At 31.6% G+C, this 13,478-nt stretch overlaps 2 protein-coding genes across 4 annotated transcripts; both read right to left on the bottom strand.

Moving 5' to 3' along the window:
* Window positions 1-90: 90 nt before the first annotated feature.
* LOC113551318 (glycerate kinase) lies at window positions 91-2,689 on the bottom strand. Of its 2 annotated transcripts, none has more exons than XM_026953495.1 (2): window positions 2,099-2,689; window positions 91-2,008 (listed from the first exon to the last, which is right to left on the bottom strand). In XM_026953495.1, the coding sequence occupies exon 2, from the start codon at window positions 1,992-1,994 to the stop codon at window positions 453-455; it is 1,542 nt and encodes a 513-aa protein (XP_026809296.1). In that variant the 5' UTR covers window positions 1,995-2,008; window positions 2,099-2,689; the 3' UTR covers window positions 91-452. The 2 variants fall into 2 exon arrangements, with proteins under 2 accessions (XP_026809296.1, XP_026809295.1); XM_026953494.1 differs by having other exon boundaries at window positions 2,086-2,687.
* Window positions 2,690-4,176: 1,487 nt separating this feature from the next.
* LOC113551317 (transforming acidic coiled-coil-containing protein 1-like) lies at window positions 4,177-9,870 on the bottom strand. 2 transcript variants are annotated; one of them, XM_026953493.1, is made up of 12 exons: window positions 9,534-9,870; window positions 8,595-8,661; window positions 8,324-8,527; window positions 7,980-8,272; window positions 7,616-7,676; window positions 7,073-7,235; window positions 6,690-6,777; window positions 6,490-6,579; window positions 6,105-6,229; window positions 5,853-6,014; window positions 4,700-4,849; window positions 4,177-4,626 (listed from the first exon to the last, which is right to left on the bottom strand). In XM_026953493.1, the coding sequence occupies exons 1-12, from the start codon at window positions 9,555-9,557 to the stop codon at window positions 4,440-4,442; spliced, it is 1,614 nt and encodes a 537-aa protein (XP_026809294.1). In that variant the 5' UTR covers window positions 9,558-9,870; the 3' UTR covers window positions 4,177-4,439. The 2 variants fall into 2 exon arrangements, with proteins under 2 accessions (XP_026809294.1, XP_026809293.1); XM_026953492.1 differs by having other exon boundaries at window positions 7,980-8,527; window positions 9,534-9,869.
* Window positions 9,871-13,478: the final 3,608 nt, after the last annotated feature.

Raw genomic sequence — 13,478 nt, 5'->3', positions numbered from 1 at the left:
ATCGTCTTCGTCTCGTGTTAACTATAATCCAAGGTGTATTGATAACCTATCTCAATACACCTTGCTATGATCATACTAACCGCAATATTTTTTTTACTTTTACTGTTTACTGACCATCATTATTTTTTTATAGGTTTATTGTAAACGCGTAACAGAGATGTGAGTTTATCTCAGTTCGGCTGTTCGGCACCGTTCGTCATTTACACTGTTCATGGTTAAGGTCTTGCGTCATATTATGCATATTCTATACCATAGTAGCACATAAACATAGAAGAACATAATATTAGGGATACATTTTAAGAATAACAAGCATTGTTTTATTGTCACATCTCAATGTTTTATCGTTGATGAATTATCGTCTAACATTAAAAAATAATTATTACTATAAATAATTATTTAGGCATTTGTGTCGTCAAAAAGCGAAATCTTCTACTGGCACAAGCACGGACTCGTCACGATTGGTAATCGGTTTTCGCGGTGGAACACGAATTTAACTTCGGCTTGACGATCAAAACGTGTACGTCCATCACGTTTGTGCCGGTGTGCCCGATTTTCAGCAGATCGCCAACACCGCCGCCGTCTAGTGCCGAATAAAACCCGTAGCTGTCGTTGTCGTGGACGTACAGCGAGGGGTCCAGGCCCCGGGACAGCGCCGCGTCCACCAGTGCCGGATAACCGAACGCCCCGCACGCGTCCGTCGGACCGTCTATGCCGTCGGTGCCGCCGCTGAAGAACAGCACGTCGAACCGGCACAGGCTGTCGTGCCGACGTCTCGCCGTGCCCAAGTCCAAGGCCACCCTCAGCGCCAGCTCTTGGTTTCTGCCGCCCAGGCCGCTGCCCCGGACCACGACCGTGGGCTCGCCGCCGCTCAGTATGCACAGGCCGCGGCCGCGGGACGACGCTTCCACCACGCTGTCGGTGAGGTGTTCGACGTCAACGCCGCCGCCGCCGCCGCCACCACCGACTACGGACGACGACGAAACCTTCAGCCGTTCTTTGCGTTTCGCGTCCGTCGCGCCGTCCGCGTACACGTCGCACACGTACGCCACGAGATCCGAGTAAAACGCCGACACCGCGGCCACATCACCGCGGATGGACGTCGTCAGCAGCACGGCCTCGAAGTCTCGGCCGGCGTATTGGACGCCCGCCCGGAGCGCGATCGCGTTGTTGCCGATGACGTGATTGTGGACCCGGTCGAATCGCGCCGCGGTGCCGGTGAACGATGCGTTTCGCAGGAGCGCGTCGACCACGGTCTCAGGCATCTCGTCCCGCAGCCCGAAACCGTCGACGATGCTCATCGGCAGGTGGTCGGGATCGCCGTTGGGCACGGTCGGTCCGCTGGCGATGGCGGTCAACGGGTCGCCCACCACGTCGGACAGGATCAGCGACACCACGGGACACTCCGGCCGGACCGAGCCGATCAGTCTGCCGCCCTTGACCCGGGACAGCGCCTTCCGCACGGCGTTCAGCTGTTCGATGGACGCGCCGGCCGACGACAGCAGCTTGGTGGCGAGGATCTTGTCGCCGAGCGGCACGGTCGGCGAACACAACAGCGCCGAGCCGCCGCCCGATATCAGCACGACGAGCAGATCGCCAGCCCGCAGACGCGAAACGGTACGCGCGATGCGATCGGTGTTGTCCACGGACTGCTGATCGGGCACGTTGTTCTTGGCCGCCTCCATGGCGCACACCCTGGAGTGCTCCGGCTTGCCGGGCCATTGGGTACCGAACGGAACACTGACCACGGCCTCCTTGAGACGGCCGTTCAGCACGTCCTCCACTTCTAGGGCCATGTTCAGCACCGCTTTGCCGAAGCCGACCGCGTACACGTCGCCGGGCACGCTGTACGCCGTAGAGTCGACGTAAAGCTTGTTCGAATCGAATCTCAGCGCGTTTCTGACGATGTTCCTGGGCGACGCCGATCTGACGCATTCTCCGAAAACCTTCACCGCGTATTTCTTCATGTCCGCCAAACGGTCGTGCTCCGAGCACATTGTCTATTGCAGTCCTGCGAACAACGCGATCGGCACGTTAAACAAAACCGAACACAGTTATTATTACATAACATAATATAATGTAATATACTCATTATTCGTACGCAGATGTACGAGTAGACGAAATTCACTGGTCGAGTCGACGGAAAAATATTGTCGGCCTTTGAATGTGGGCGTGTTGGTTTTCACCCGCGACGAGACCGTTTGTGCGGACTGCGGACGACGGAAATGATACATACAATATTGTTATTACCTCGTTATGATGATAGATAATAATTTATTGTATTGGCGAGGAATAGTAATTATTGCGTAGAACTAAACGACATAACGTCCTTATCAATACCTATCGTCGACAGAATTCGTTCGAACCACCGCGCACTGCCGTGATATTATATTATAATTCAAATTCTGAGCGCGAAAGTTTGACAGACATACGAAAAACGTGAAAGCCGTTTTTTGTCCAAGTCAATACAATTGTACAAAGTACACAGCACCTTTCCATAAAAGTATACCGACTGTGTATGTTGATATTTTCGTTAATTTCTCAAGTTCAGATGCTTCTAGAATGTGCGATTGGAGCACCGGATCAATTCTCTACCCAGTGTCGGCCCACAGTTTTAAGTCTTGTATTTATTTGCTAAAGTCTATTATTGACTATATTACTATAATAGTAAATAATCTGGCATGTGACCAATTTCAAAGTATTATAATTGATGACGATAAAACATTTTTGATACTATCTAGGTATTATACGTTATCAGTCGTATATTCGTATAAATGGTCAAGGCCAAATGAAAGGTGCAACAATAACGAAACGTAATGTGCGCCTAAAGCCCTAAAAAGCATTGAATTGAAAAGGGGTACTATAATAACAGTTGTGAAACATTTAAGAATAAGATGTGTTGTTGTTATAAAAAAAAAAATTAAAAACCAGAAACAGAATTTGGTACGTTTAATGAACTATGAAGTTATTGAAGTACCTATTTTAGCAATTTACTAGGCAAATCTTGTATAAATTAAAAACAACTTAAAATATTTCACTGTTATTTTGTCATGGATTTCATTTTCAAACATATTAGTAATAGCACACTAGTATTGGAAAATAAAAGAGGAAGGCGAAACAAAAATAAAGCACTTATTAAGATTTAGAAGGGTTCACTAAAATGTTTTGTTTTTAAAAGAAGTGTTTCCCTCACTGCCACACATCAAACATTAGATGATAATAATGTTCGATTAATGTCATGATGTACACTTAAAACAAAATAGTAATCAGAAGAAATTCCAATAAATAAATAATACAATATTATAAACATAATAGTTATAAAAATTTGACCATTTTCTTCAACACGAAGTCATTAGAAAAAAATGTACAAGTTTAGTAAACTTTGGATTGAGTTGGTTTACAATAAAATGTTATCGTTTATTTCACTACACATATTTACAAAGTACAATGTTAAAAAAATTAAACAATTGCAACTAAAATGTGCGTAGGTTTTGTATTAATTATTTCTTAAAAAAAATACAACGGCATAATGCTGCTTGAATACATTTAAAAACAAAAATCATTACATATATTAGGATGGAATAATATAAGGGTTAAAAATATAATGTTTAACAATAAGATGGTTAAAAATAATTAGCTAGTAGTAAAATTAGAAAAAACAAATAAGAATAATGCTTAAAGCAAAATTAGTACAAGTTAAAGACAACTTTAAAACAAAATTAGAAAGCATGTTATGTTTAACAAATTTAAAAATAAATTGATATTTTTTAATTTAAAGATTTTTGACTTATACAAACTCATCGATTAAAATAGCTCATCTTCAAAATGATTAAAAATTATAACATATTAAATAAGTAGAGAATTACAGACATTTGGGATATTATAGGTATAACAAATATAAAACCATTAGTAGTTATTTTAATCCTACACTTATTTTATAGCTGAACTATAAATGATAATGATCACCTTTTTTCAAAACAAAAACATACAATTACTTTGATGAAAGAAGAATTACAATAAATAATAAAATGACATTTAAAAAAAATGTATTATATAATAATAAAATAAAAAAAACCATTTCCTATATCCGAATTAAATCAATAGATTGTTATCAACCGAATTATTCTGTACATAATTGAAAATTCTTCAACCTCAAAAATCATAAGTTAAAAGAAGATGTAATAATAATAAATAATATATTTGAAATTTACATTTAACAGGTACATAACATGTAAAATTATAATTAATTGTAATCAATAGTTTAGTGTGATCTATGCTTTGCTTTTGTATAGTTATATATATATTTATACATTTATCTTGTATAAATTGATTTACTTTTATTAACAAAACATAGTGTAAATAATAATTCAAGTAATATTATAAGTGTACATATTAAGATAATAGATCTAAAAAAAATTGCATATTGATGCAACTAATATACTTCATTTTCTATCCAGTTTTCCAATGAGTTCGTCGCAAAGGTTAGTTAGCTCAACATTTTCCACGTCTTTTCGATCTAAAGACTCTTGTAATGATCTTACTTTCACCTCCAAGCGTTTATTCATTATTCTCATCTTTGAAGTTTCTGCCTCAAACGATCTTTCCTTATCATTTATTTCTTCAGTGGCTCTAAAAAATAATTACAGATGATACAATTAGATAAAAGTGACAATAACTTCAATAATTTATACAATATTATTACTTATTCATTTGTTCAGTGGCGTGTATTTTTAACCTCATGTATTTATCTTCATATTTTTTAAGAGATTCTTCAAATTCTTTAATACAATTTTTATATTTAGTTTCATTTTCTTTCATGGCTTCTATTACTTGCTTTGAAGAATTATACTTTCTATGAAAATAAAAAAAATTATGCTTATTCAAGAAACTATTTTATATAACAATAAATTTTAATATATTTGAACCAGTATTTATAAACTTATTAATTATTTTTTAAATGGTTTTTTACTAAAAATTATACAAATGTATACGTTATACTTAATGTCTTCAAACACTCATTAATTAAAAGCCATACAATAAAATATAAAACTTAAGCTAAAAAATTATTTTTAGTTGTAAATTTAATCTTCTAAGACTTATAATCATAAAATAAACTATGCATATCATCTTATTTTAATCATTTAGGGCTGGGATTTTAGATTAATATCTAAAATATCCCAAATTGTTATCACATGCACTTGTCACACATTATTATCAAATGTCAAGTACCTGTATTAATTAAATTTAAAAATTAAAAATTATGTTTATGAATCATTTTGGCACACCAACAGTTTTAAATATTTTTATATGACCCTCAAATAAAAATGTTTGGAGATTCTTAGCCTAAGTAATCTAAAAAAATACAAGAATAACTTAAAAAAGCATGAGACTTATTTTTTAGATAAAAATAATATTAGAGAAATGTACTTTTATTTTTTTTTGTAGTTAATAGTAAATCAATTAACATTAATTAGTATGTATGATATGCAATATTGTGTAAAAGTGAATACCTAATGTATGATGGTTGGTTTTCTCTAAAAATAATAAACTTGATAAAAATCAAGCTCCAAAAATAATTTTTAAGACATTACATAAAAATTCCAGCCATAATATTAAACAATATTTATAATAGAAAGAAAATTAAAACTTATAATTTATAGAAAAAACAAATATTTAAATTTAATGAAAAAGCAAAACAAATTATACATAATCAGTATTATAGCTCATGTTTTCACTTACAAAACTATACTTTTAAAAAGCCCAAAAATGACATTGTCATTGTATCAAATTTGTATTACTATTAATTGGGTACCCTAAAATGGACATAATGTAGCTAAAAAGCAAATAAATCTTACTCATGAACATCATTAAATGCCATTTCTGAATTTTGAAGGTGACGTTCCATTTTTGCTCTTTCTTCTTCGATATACGCAATACGCGCTTCGTATTCTTTATGTACATCTTCTTTTTTAGAGACCATGTCGGAAATAGTTTTTTCATATTCCCCAATTACAGTACTATACATAAATATATCAATTAGATCAAATAAACGTTATAAAAACTTATCAAAAAAATATTACTAATTAGTATCTTAAAATTACATGTACCTCAATTGATCTTTGCTTTTAGTTACTGATATCAAAGAGTTGGTCAAATTTTTAATTTTTTCTTTGTCAGCAATACATTCAATTTTTAGGTTCTTTATTTCGTATTCCAACTTTTCTATTTTATCCTACACACAAACAAGTAATAGTAATTATATTAGAAATAATGATAGGTGAAGTTATATATAATTTTACACAATATGTGAGACTAAAAATTGTTGGCTAGCTCATGATTTTTTTATAACACATAATATAATAAAATTATATTAATAGTAGTAAGTAATAATAAAATATGAATTTTAACTTAAATTATTTATTTAAATTTAAGATAAGCTAAAAAAATGTCTTAATTGGTTTATATATATAAAAAAAATATCATCATATGTACTTGGTAAAATTTTTCTTTATCATTAGTTTTGGGACTGTTAGTGATTTTTTCATCTTTGGTAATAGATTGATTCATTTTGTTATCTGAAATCTGAAAATATATATGTAGATGAGACCGACTAATAATTATTAATTTATTTATTTATCATAACAATACAACTAGGAATACAAGTATTATTTGTTTGAACAATAATTACGCACATTCAGAGATTTATTAGATCCACTAGATTGTGGAGAACTAGTCAATACTGTTTTATCTGCGACTAGTAAATTTTCAATTGCTTCTTTCCTGAATAATAAAAATAAAATAGGTATTAATTGGAAAATTAGGAGTTTTTAGATTTATAACAATAGTCAATAATATATTTTAGTTTTGGTACATAATAATAAGAATAGTTCATCATAATAGACATGATATTATGAAACGCATTAAAAGTTCATAAATATCACTAAAAATAAAGTGATTAATTTTATGTATTTTTTAAAAAATATATATGTAAAAGAATGGAAACCTTTGTACATCTATAACTAATTTAAAATAATAAAATAATAATTAATACAACATTAAAGACATGTTTACTTACCGAGAATTAGATTCCTCGTTTGATTTCTTCACAATAGGGTCAAATGCTACATATAAAGATTTTCTGGAAATAGTTAACCTTCTAATATCTTCTTCATTTAACGATCTAACAGATTCAAGAGCTTCTAGATTATCGAAATTGAACCCAGCTGATGAATTGAAACCTATCATCAACATATAACTTACTAATTATAACAGACATCACTAGAATATTATAAAATATTCATCAAATCGCTATGATTTATTTATTTTTATATAAATGGGTACGTAATTTTGTATAAATATGTATTAAATTTTGATTTCTATAAATCTTATTTAAATAGTTTAGATTGATCAACTAAAATTACTTGACATAATAATAAAATCTAGTAACTTATATTAACTAATTAGACTACTAATATTAAGTAAAAAAAGTTATCTGTCATTAATATTTAAACATTATAAGTAATAGCATAGACAGACAATTAGTATTTAAATTTAAATATTTAAGCAAAATATTATAATAAAAATAAATTTTAATTTAAAAAATATTAAGTACAATTACCCTCAGCTATTACAGGCCCTGCTTCACTAGAATTTTTGATCTCACTTTCAAAAATATTTGACTAAAAAATAAAAATAAGAATAATAATTAGTTTGATACATAATAATATGAAAATTTAAAAAATATTAACACATAATTATATGCAATAATTTATAAATAGATTTGGCATTTGTTGTACTTGTTATTCTTATTAGACTATTAGAGGTTAAATAACAAATTTAATAAACTACAATGCTTGTTTTAACAGGTTTTAATAACTCCTGTCAACTTAAAGATAATTGAATTTTAAATAATATTCAATATATTGCACTTTATGTATTATTACTTGTTATTGTTAATACTTTATAGTAATCAATTATCATACCTGGAATTTTTTTTCTGATCCTAAACCATCCATTAGCAAAATATTTTGTGTTTGTGCTGAATCGTTAAAGTCTGGATTTAGTTGATGTGATAATTCTTCTGATGATTTATTTGAGAAAGAATGTAAGGTTAAATTATGTGAAGAATCTTCAAAATCAGAGCTAACTAAATCCAAATTTACTGAATTTAAATGTTCGTGTATTGATTCTATATTACCACCAGAATCATTAATGTCTTCGTTGCATATAGTTGATGAAAAGTCTAGACTATCCAACTGTTGATTTTCAACAGAATCTGTAACAAATGACCTGTAAATAGAACTGTCATTTGATGTTACAGGCCTACCGCTATCAGAATCAGCTGAATCTGGACGTTCTTTTAGATCAAAATCTTCTTCAAATACAGTACTATCAGGTCTGATCCTTGACACTTGTGGAGTAGCTAAAGCTAAACGTTCTAATTTGTTTGTGAGTTGAGACACATTGAAACCACCCAATGACACATCACCTAAATATTCTTCATGATTACTGAAAATATTGTCTGAACCATCTAAAATATTGTTTTTGTATAAATATTTGTTAGTTATAGGTAGAGCAATAAAAATTATAATTTTAACCATTTTTTATGACTGTCTTGTCTTGAAATGAACTGTTTGATGATTCTGTTCCATTTGGAATATTAGGCTGCAATAAATTAATAAAATTACTATTACATCACATATTTTTTTCTCTAACATAGTACAACTACAACACATATTATTACAAATTATTACATTTCATTAAAATCTTATAAAAGTTGCTAAATGAAAGAAAACTATACTTTAAACAATAATTGAAATATAAGAACTATTGTTATTCAAAATCATTCAGTTGTAGCTTCACAAGGTTTTTTTTTTTTATAATTTGAATGTATAATAATACATTATATTATATATATTATACAACTTAAATACTAATAGTAGTGTTTAATAGATACATTTTAAAACTTGGTTAAATAATATCTTACTTAGTAAATTAAAAATTAATGTATTTTTGGTGTTTTCTGTAGGAAATTATGATAAAAAAAAGGTGGATCCGCCTACACGAGCAAGTAGGACAGGTATAGAATATCTTTGCCACATCATTACTATATGCCTTCATAGGGTTATTTATATTTATCTTATTAATAAAATATAAGGTGGTATTATAATATATGACTTTATAAATAACATACCTCGCAACAAACTGTATGGGAAACATTCATTATTTAGGTAGAAAGCACTATTTTAATTTTTTTTATAATACAGGTTTAAGTTTTAACAACAAATAGCCAAGTCTGACCCGACACCATTTCGAGTACAATGTAAACATAATATTAAATTAAAAGGTGCTACATAAACATATTTTTTTTTTATAAGCTTTGCAATATTACAGCTGTAATATAATTTCTCCTTAACCTTACCTTTTGAGACCGGAGTTGATATAATCCTAGCCCTATTTGGCGTCGCAGCATTTAACAAAAACAACATATAATGGCAACAGATATTAAGTAAGCGAAATGAATAACATCAATTTACCTGATTTTCTTGGTCAAGCATCATATCATTCCTTGTAATCGTGGAAGTAGTGAGTTTCTGAAATTGAAAATTACTATTCGCACAGCGATATGCGAGAAGGAACCAATATCAATTACGAAATTCAGTGCCACAAAACCAAATAACGGGACTAGCGCTAATCCCGAATCCGCAATATCAATATACCTATATCGTATATAATTGTCACTGCGATGATAAAAAGTACAAACTGAAGAGTGTTGTCGTAGTACGCAGTGTAGCAGAAGCCACACACAGAACAACAGAAGCGATTACGTTTACGTTAAGTGAGTAGTGTTGTTGACTTGTAGACGACGAAAGTTGACCAAACGTTATCAACGAACGTATCAGTAAAACCGTGTAGAACCGTTAGGTAACATCGTGGTTTAAACCGTGCGCACACCCAGGTTACATATTGCATTGTTCTGTGATATTATCATTCTGCTCATGAAATATAACCCATGAACGAATCCGGCCCCATGATTGGTGTATATATTTGGAGCGAAATTTTAAATTATTGCGGACTTATTATTAATATGGTACAAGCTACAAGCATAGTGTACAGTCCAATAAACTAAGTTTATAAGTATATAATAACTAGTCTATACTTTATAGGTCTATGGGTACAAGTACCTACTCGTATTATGATAACATTGATAACACATAATTTGATAATTAATTATATTTCATAGTAAATAGTAATGTGAAAATTTAAAATTCACATTCACATTAGCATATAATATAATAAAAATAAAAATGAGTAGCATTATTTATATTATACTTTGTTAACTATTTCGAGATAAGTATGAAAAGTAACACCAAATCACGATTTCAAATTACCAAGTCATGACTTGAATGTTATTATTTATATTATTATTAATATTAATTAAATTAATATACCTATTATTTGTAAATAAATGAGTAAATTGAATTAACTTCCAACCAAAAAGACAATTATGGAAAAACTTTTTATGATTCCTGGAATTTTTTTTAGATGTTCCATGATCAATTTAAGCTGATCTACCTATAACATAATTTAATCAGATTTTGAAAACATTATATTATTGTTTTGTCTGTCATATACTATTATACACACAAGAGTCTAGAAGTATTGATCAAATTATAACTTAATTACATTACTTTATAACGATAACAATATGTGCACTTGCTCATCATCATCAAGTCTTTTTATTAGAAAAATGTGTTCATAGAAATATTGATCTGAGTGCAACACCGCTACAACTCGCGCTCTCCGCCGACGACATGTCGCGAAAGTCAATGCAGTTAAGGTCTGACAGCGCGCGTTCGACACAAGTACTCGTCGACCTCAGTACTATTACTTCGTAGTATTCACTATTCGTTTATACCAATTATTGTTAATCTTGAAATTACAATTTTGTTTTTAGATTATATTTTTGGAATTGCAATTTTACATATTGTTCAGCTTCTGGGCTTCTGACCACCTTACAGGCAAAGTAATCGGGTGATTGGAATGGCAAATTTGTCGCACTTGAAAAATAAAATGTATTTAAAATATTATACTATAATTTGAGACGACGACAAATGTCCTGCTTATTGTAGGCGGAAAATTGCTTAATTTTCCACTGTCATTATTGAATTATTTATTATCTTATATTACTGTAGCATGTAAGTACAGTAATTACTAATTAATAATTAGGTACGGTGTAAATGTGTGGTAACACCTCGTTATATAAATCAATAAGATAACGATAAAAATGAAATAATAATTTATTTTAAAAATCATGCTTATTAGTTATTACTTACCGATTATTTCCAAGACTACCGGCCTATTATGATCACCCATGTTATCTCGACTACCGCAATTTATTAAATAATAAAAATGTATATATTTTAACCTATTCTGAAACATGATAAAAAGTAATTAATAAAAATAATGAATGGGTGTAATAGTATAAAACATTTAGTTAGGCTTAATAATTTTTTTTAGGGGGGAAATATCAAATAGGTTTTAATATCCATTAAAATTTTGTTAAATGGTGGATGATTTGCAAGATTTTGTCGCCAAATAAATTCGGTCAAGTATAAATATCCCAATGATGGCGAGCCCTTCCCCTATGTTTTTTGTTTTGCCACTTTTCCGATCCCCAAAGGCGTTCAATCGTTTGAGTAAATTAAAAATATTCATATTGACTAGACGTAGAATAATATGGATAATAGGACGACTGTCGACTGACTAACAAAATAAATACCGGCATAAAATGGTTATAATACCTAAACTAGGTATAGTTTGTAGTAAATTCGAAGATATAGATTACAACACGGGAATATACATTTATAAATAGATTTCTCTACGGAGGTAGGTTAGGTAGTCTATGAAAATATTTGGGTAGTTGAAATAACCCAGATGATTCTAACAGGTAGTCTTAGAAATATTTTGGAAGTCGAGATAACACGAAAGTACCTATAAACTAATTTTATACTAATACAACTAAACATTTTATTTGATTACGTTTTGTAATAATTTATAAATTTGCATTTAAACTGTTTGTAGGTAAAAGTCAATATATAAATATCTACAGCTTATAGGGGGATCTATCTCGCATATCCCCCCCCCCGTAATTACGCCGCTGAATTTCACTGTATCTGTCAGCACTCAACACTACGTAAAACAATTAATTAAAAGGTATTGTGATATTTATTAAAATTTTATACACAGAAATGATGTATAATTACAGTGAGTATAAGGTGTGAACAGTCCTGAACTCAATTATCATGTAGTGTTTGAATTGGCCTGATGATCAGGACCTGATCAATAATAAAGCGTTATGTGAACGAATAAAATTGTATGCTCATCTATAACATATATACATATTAATTATTTAATTATATTACATAAATATAGGATGTAGTGTCATAACTCATAATTCTATGTAAAAACGGGGATTTGTTGCAATGTCGCCGTACAATAGTATGGTAATAGACCAATGAATATTATTCACAAATAAATATAATAAGAATAATACAAGAACCTTAGTGCTGATGGCTGAACATTAATAATAACAAAGCCAATCAGTATAGTATAATATAATTTAGATAATAATAATAAAATGTAGAAAAACGGTAATCACCAGTTTACATAAAACAAAGAGCGCGCAGTATCATTCGACTTCACAGTAAAAAGTTGTTGCCTACAATAGTAAAATCCATATAAAAACAAATGAATATAAATTTCAACTGTGAATTACATTGCCTGGTACGCTACGTAATACTCGCCATGTCGGTTGTGCACTCAGTACTCATGTCTGTATCCGGTCGCTGCTGATGTCACCCTTCTAAGACATATTTTAGCCGGAAAAAGCTATTCTATTTCAACATTAGTGACATTTTTTTTTCTTTCAATTCACCGTGTACGATCTCCAACAGTGTTATATCACTATCACCTTTATCGATACTGCCCACCCCCCGAGTCTGTACCGCTAACCGATATACCGCAGTCGTCCAAAACGCGTTTTTAAAGACGCTGATCTTGACAAGCATCTCCGCATGAGCGTCTAGAGTTGTGTTTGAAGAACGTGCGTGATTACTTGCAGGACGACAACGAGTATAGCTTTCTTTAGCGCAACCTAATCAACTTCATGTTTCCGAGTCCTCAAGTTCAGCGTCGTACATAATCACTAATCAGCATACAATCAGTTATACCGTGAATTAAATATACTATATTTAATCTATGATGGTTATATACTGTAGCCAGCAGTCAACGTTTTGTTTTTCCGAAAACGGCGAATAATTGTAAATAACTATACTATATGAAATGCGTATAAGGTATAAATTATAATAATTTATCTGAAAATACTTCAGATTTTAGATTTTATAAGTAGGTTTAACGATGTTTGTATCTAATTTAAAAAGTACGTGTGACGTTTTATACTTTTAACCTTTTAGGAAATG

Source organism: Rhopalosiphum maidis, chromosome 2 (genome assembly GCF_003676215.2).
Source record: "Rhopalosiphum maidis isolate BTI-1 chromosome 2, ASM367621v3, whole genome shotgun sequence".
Taxonomy (NCBI): domain Eukaryota; kingdom Metazoa; phylum Arthropoda; class Insecta; order Hemiptera; family Aphididae; genus Rhopalosiphum; species Rhopalosiphum maidis.
Note: the sequence above shows the minus strand (reverse complement) of the source record. Positions and strands in the feature narration are given on the sequence as shown.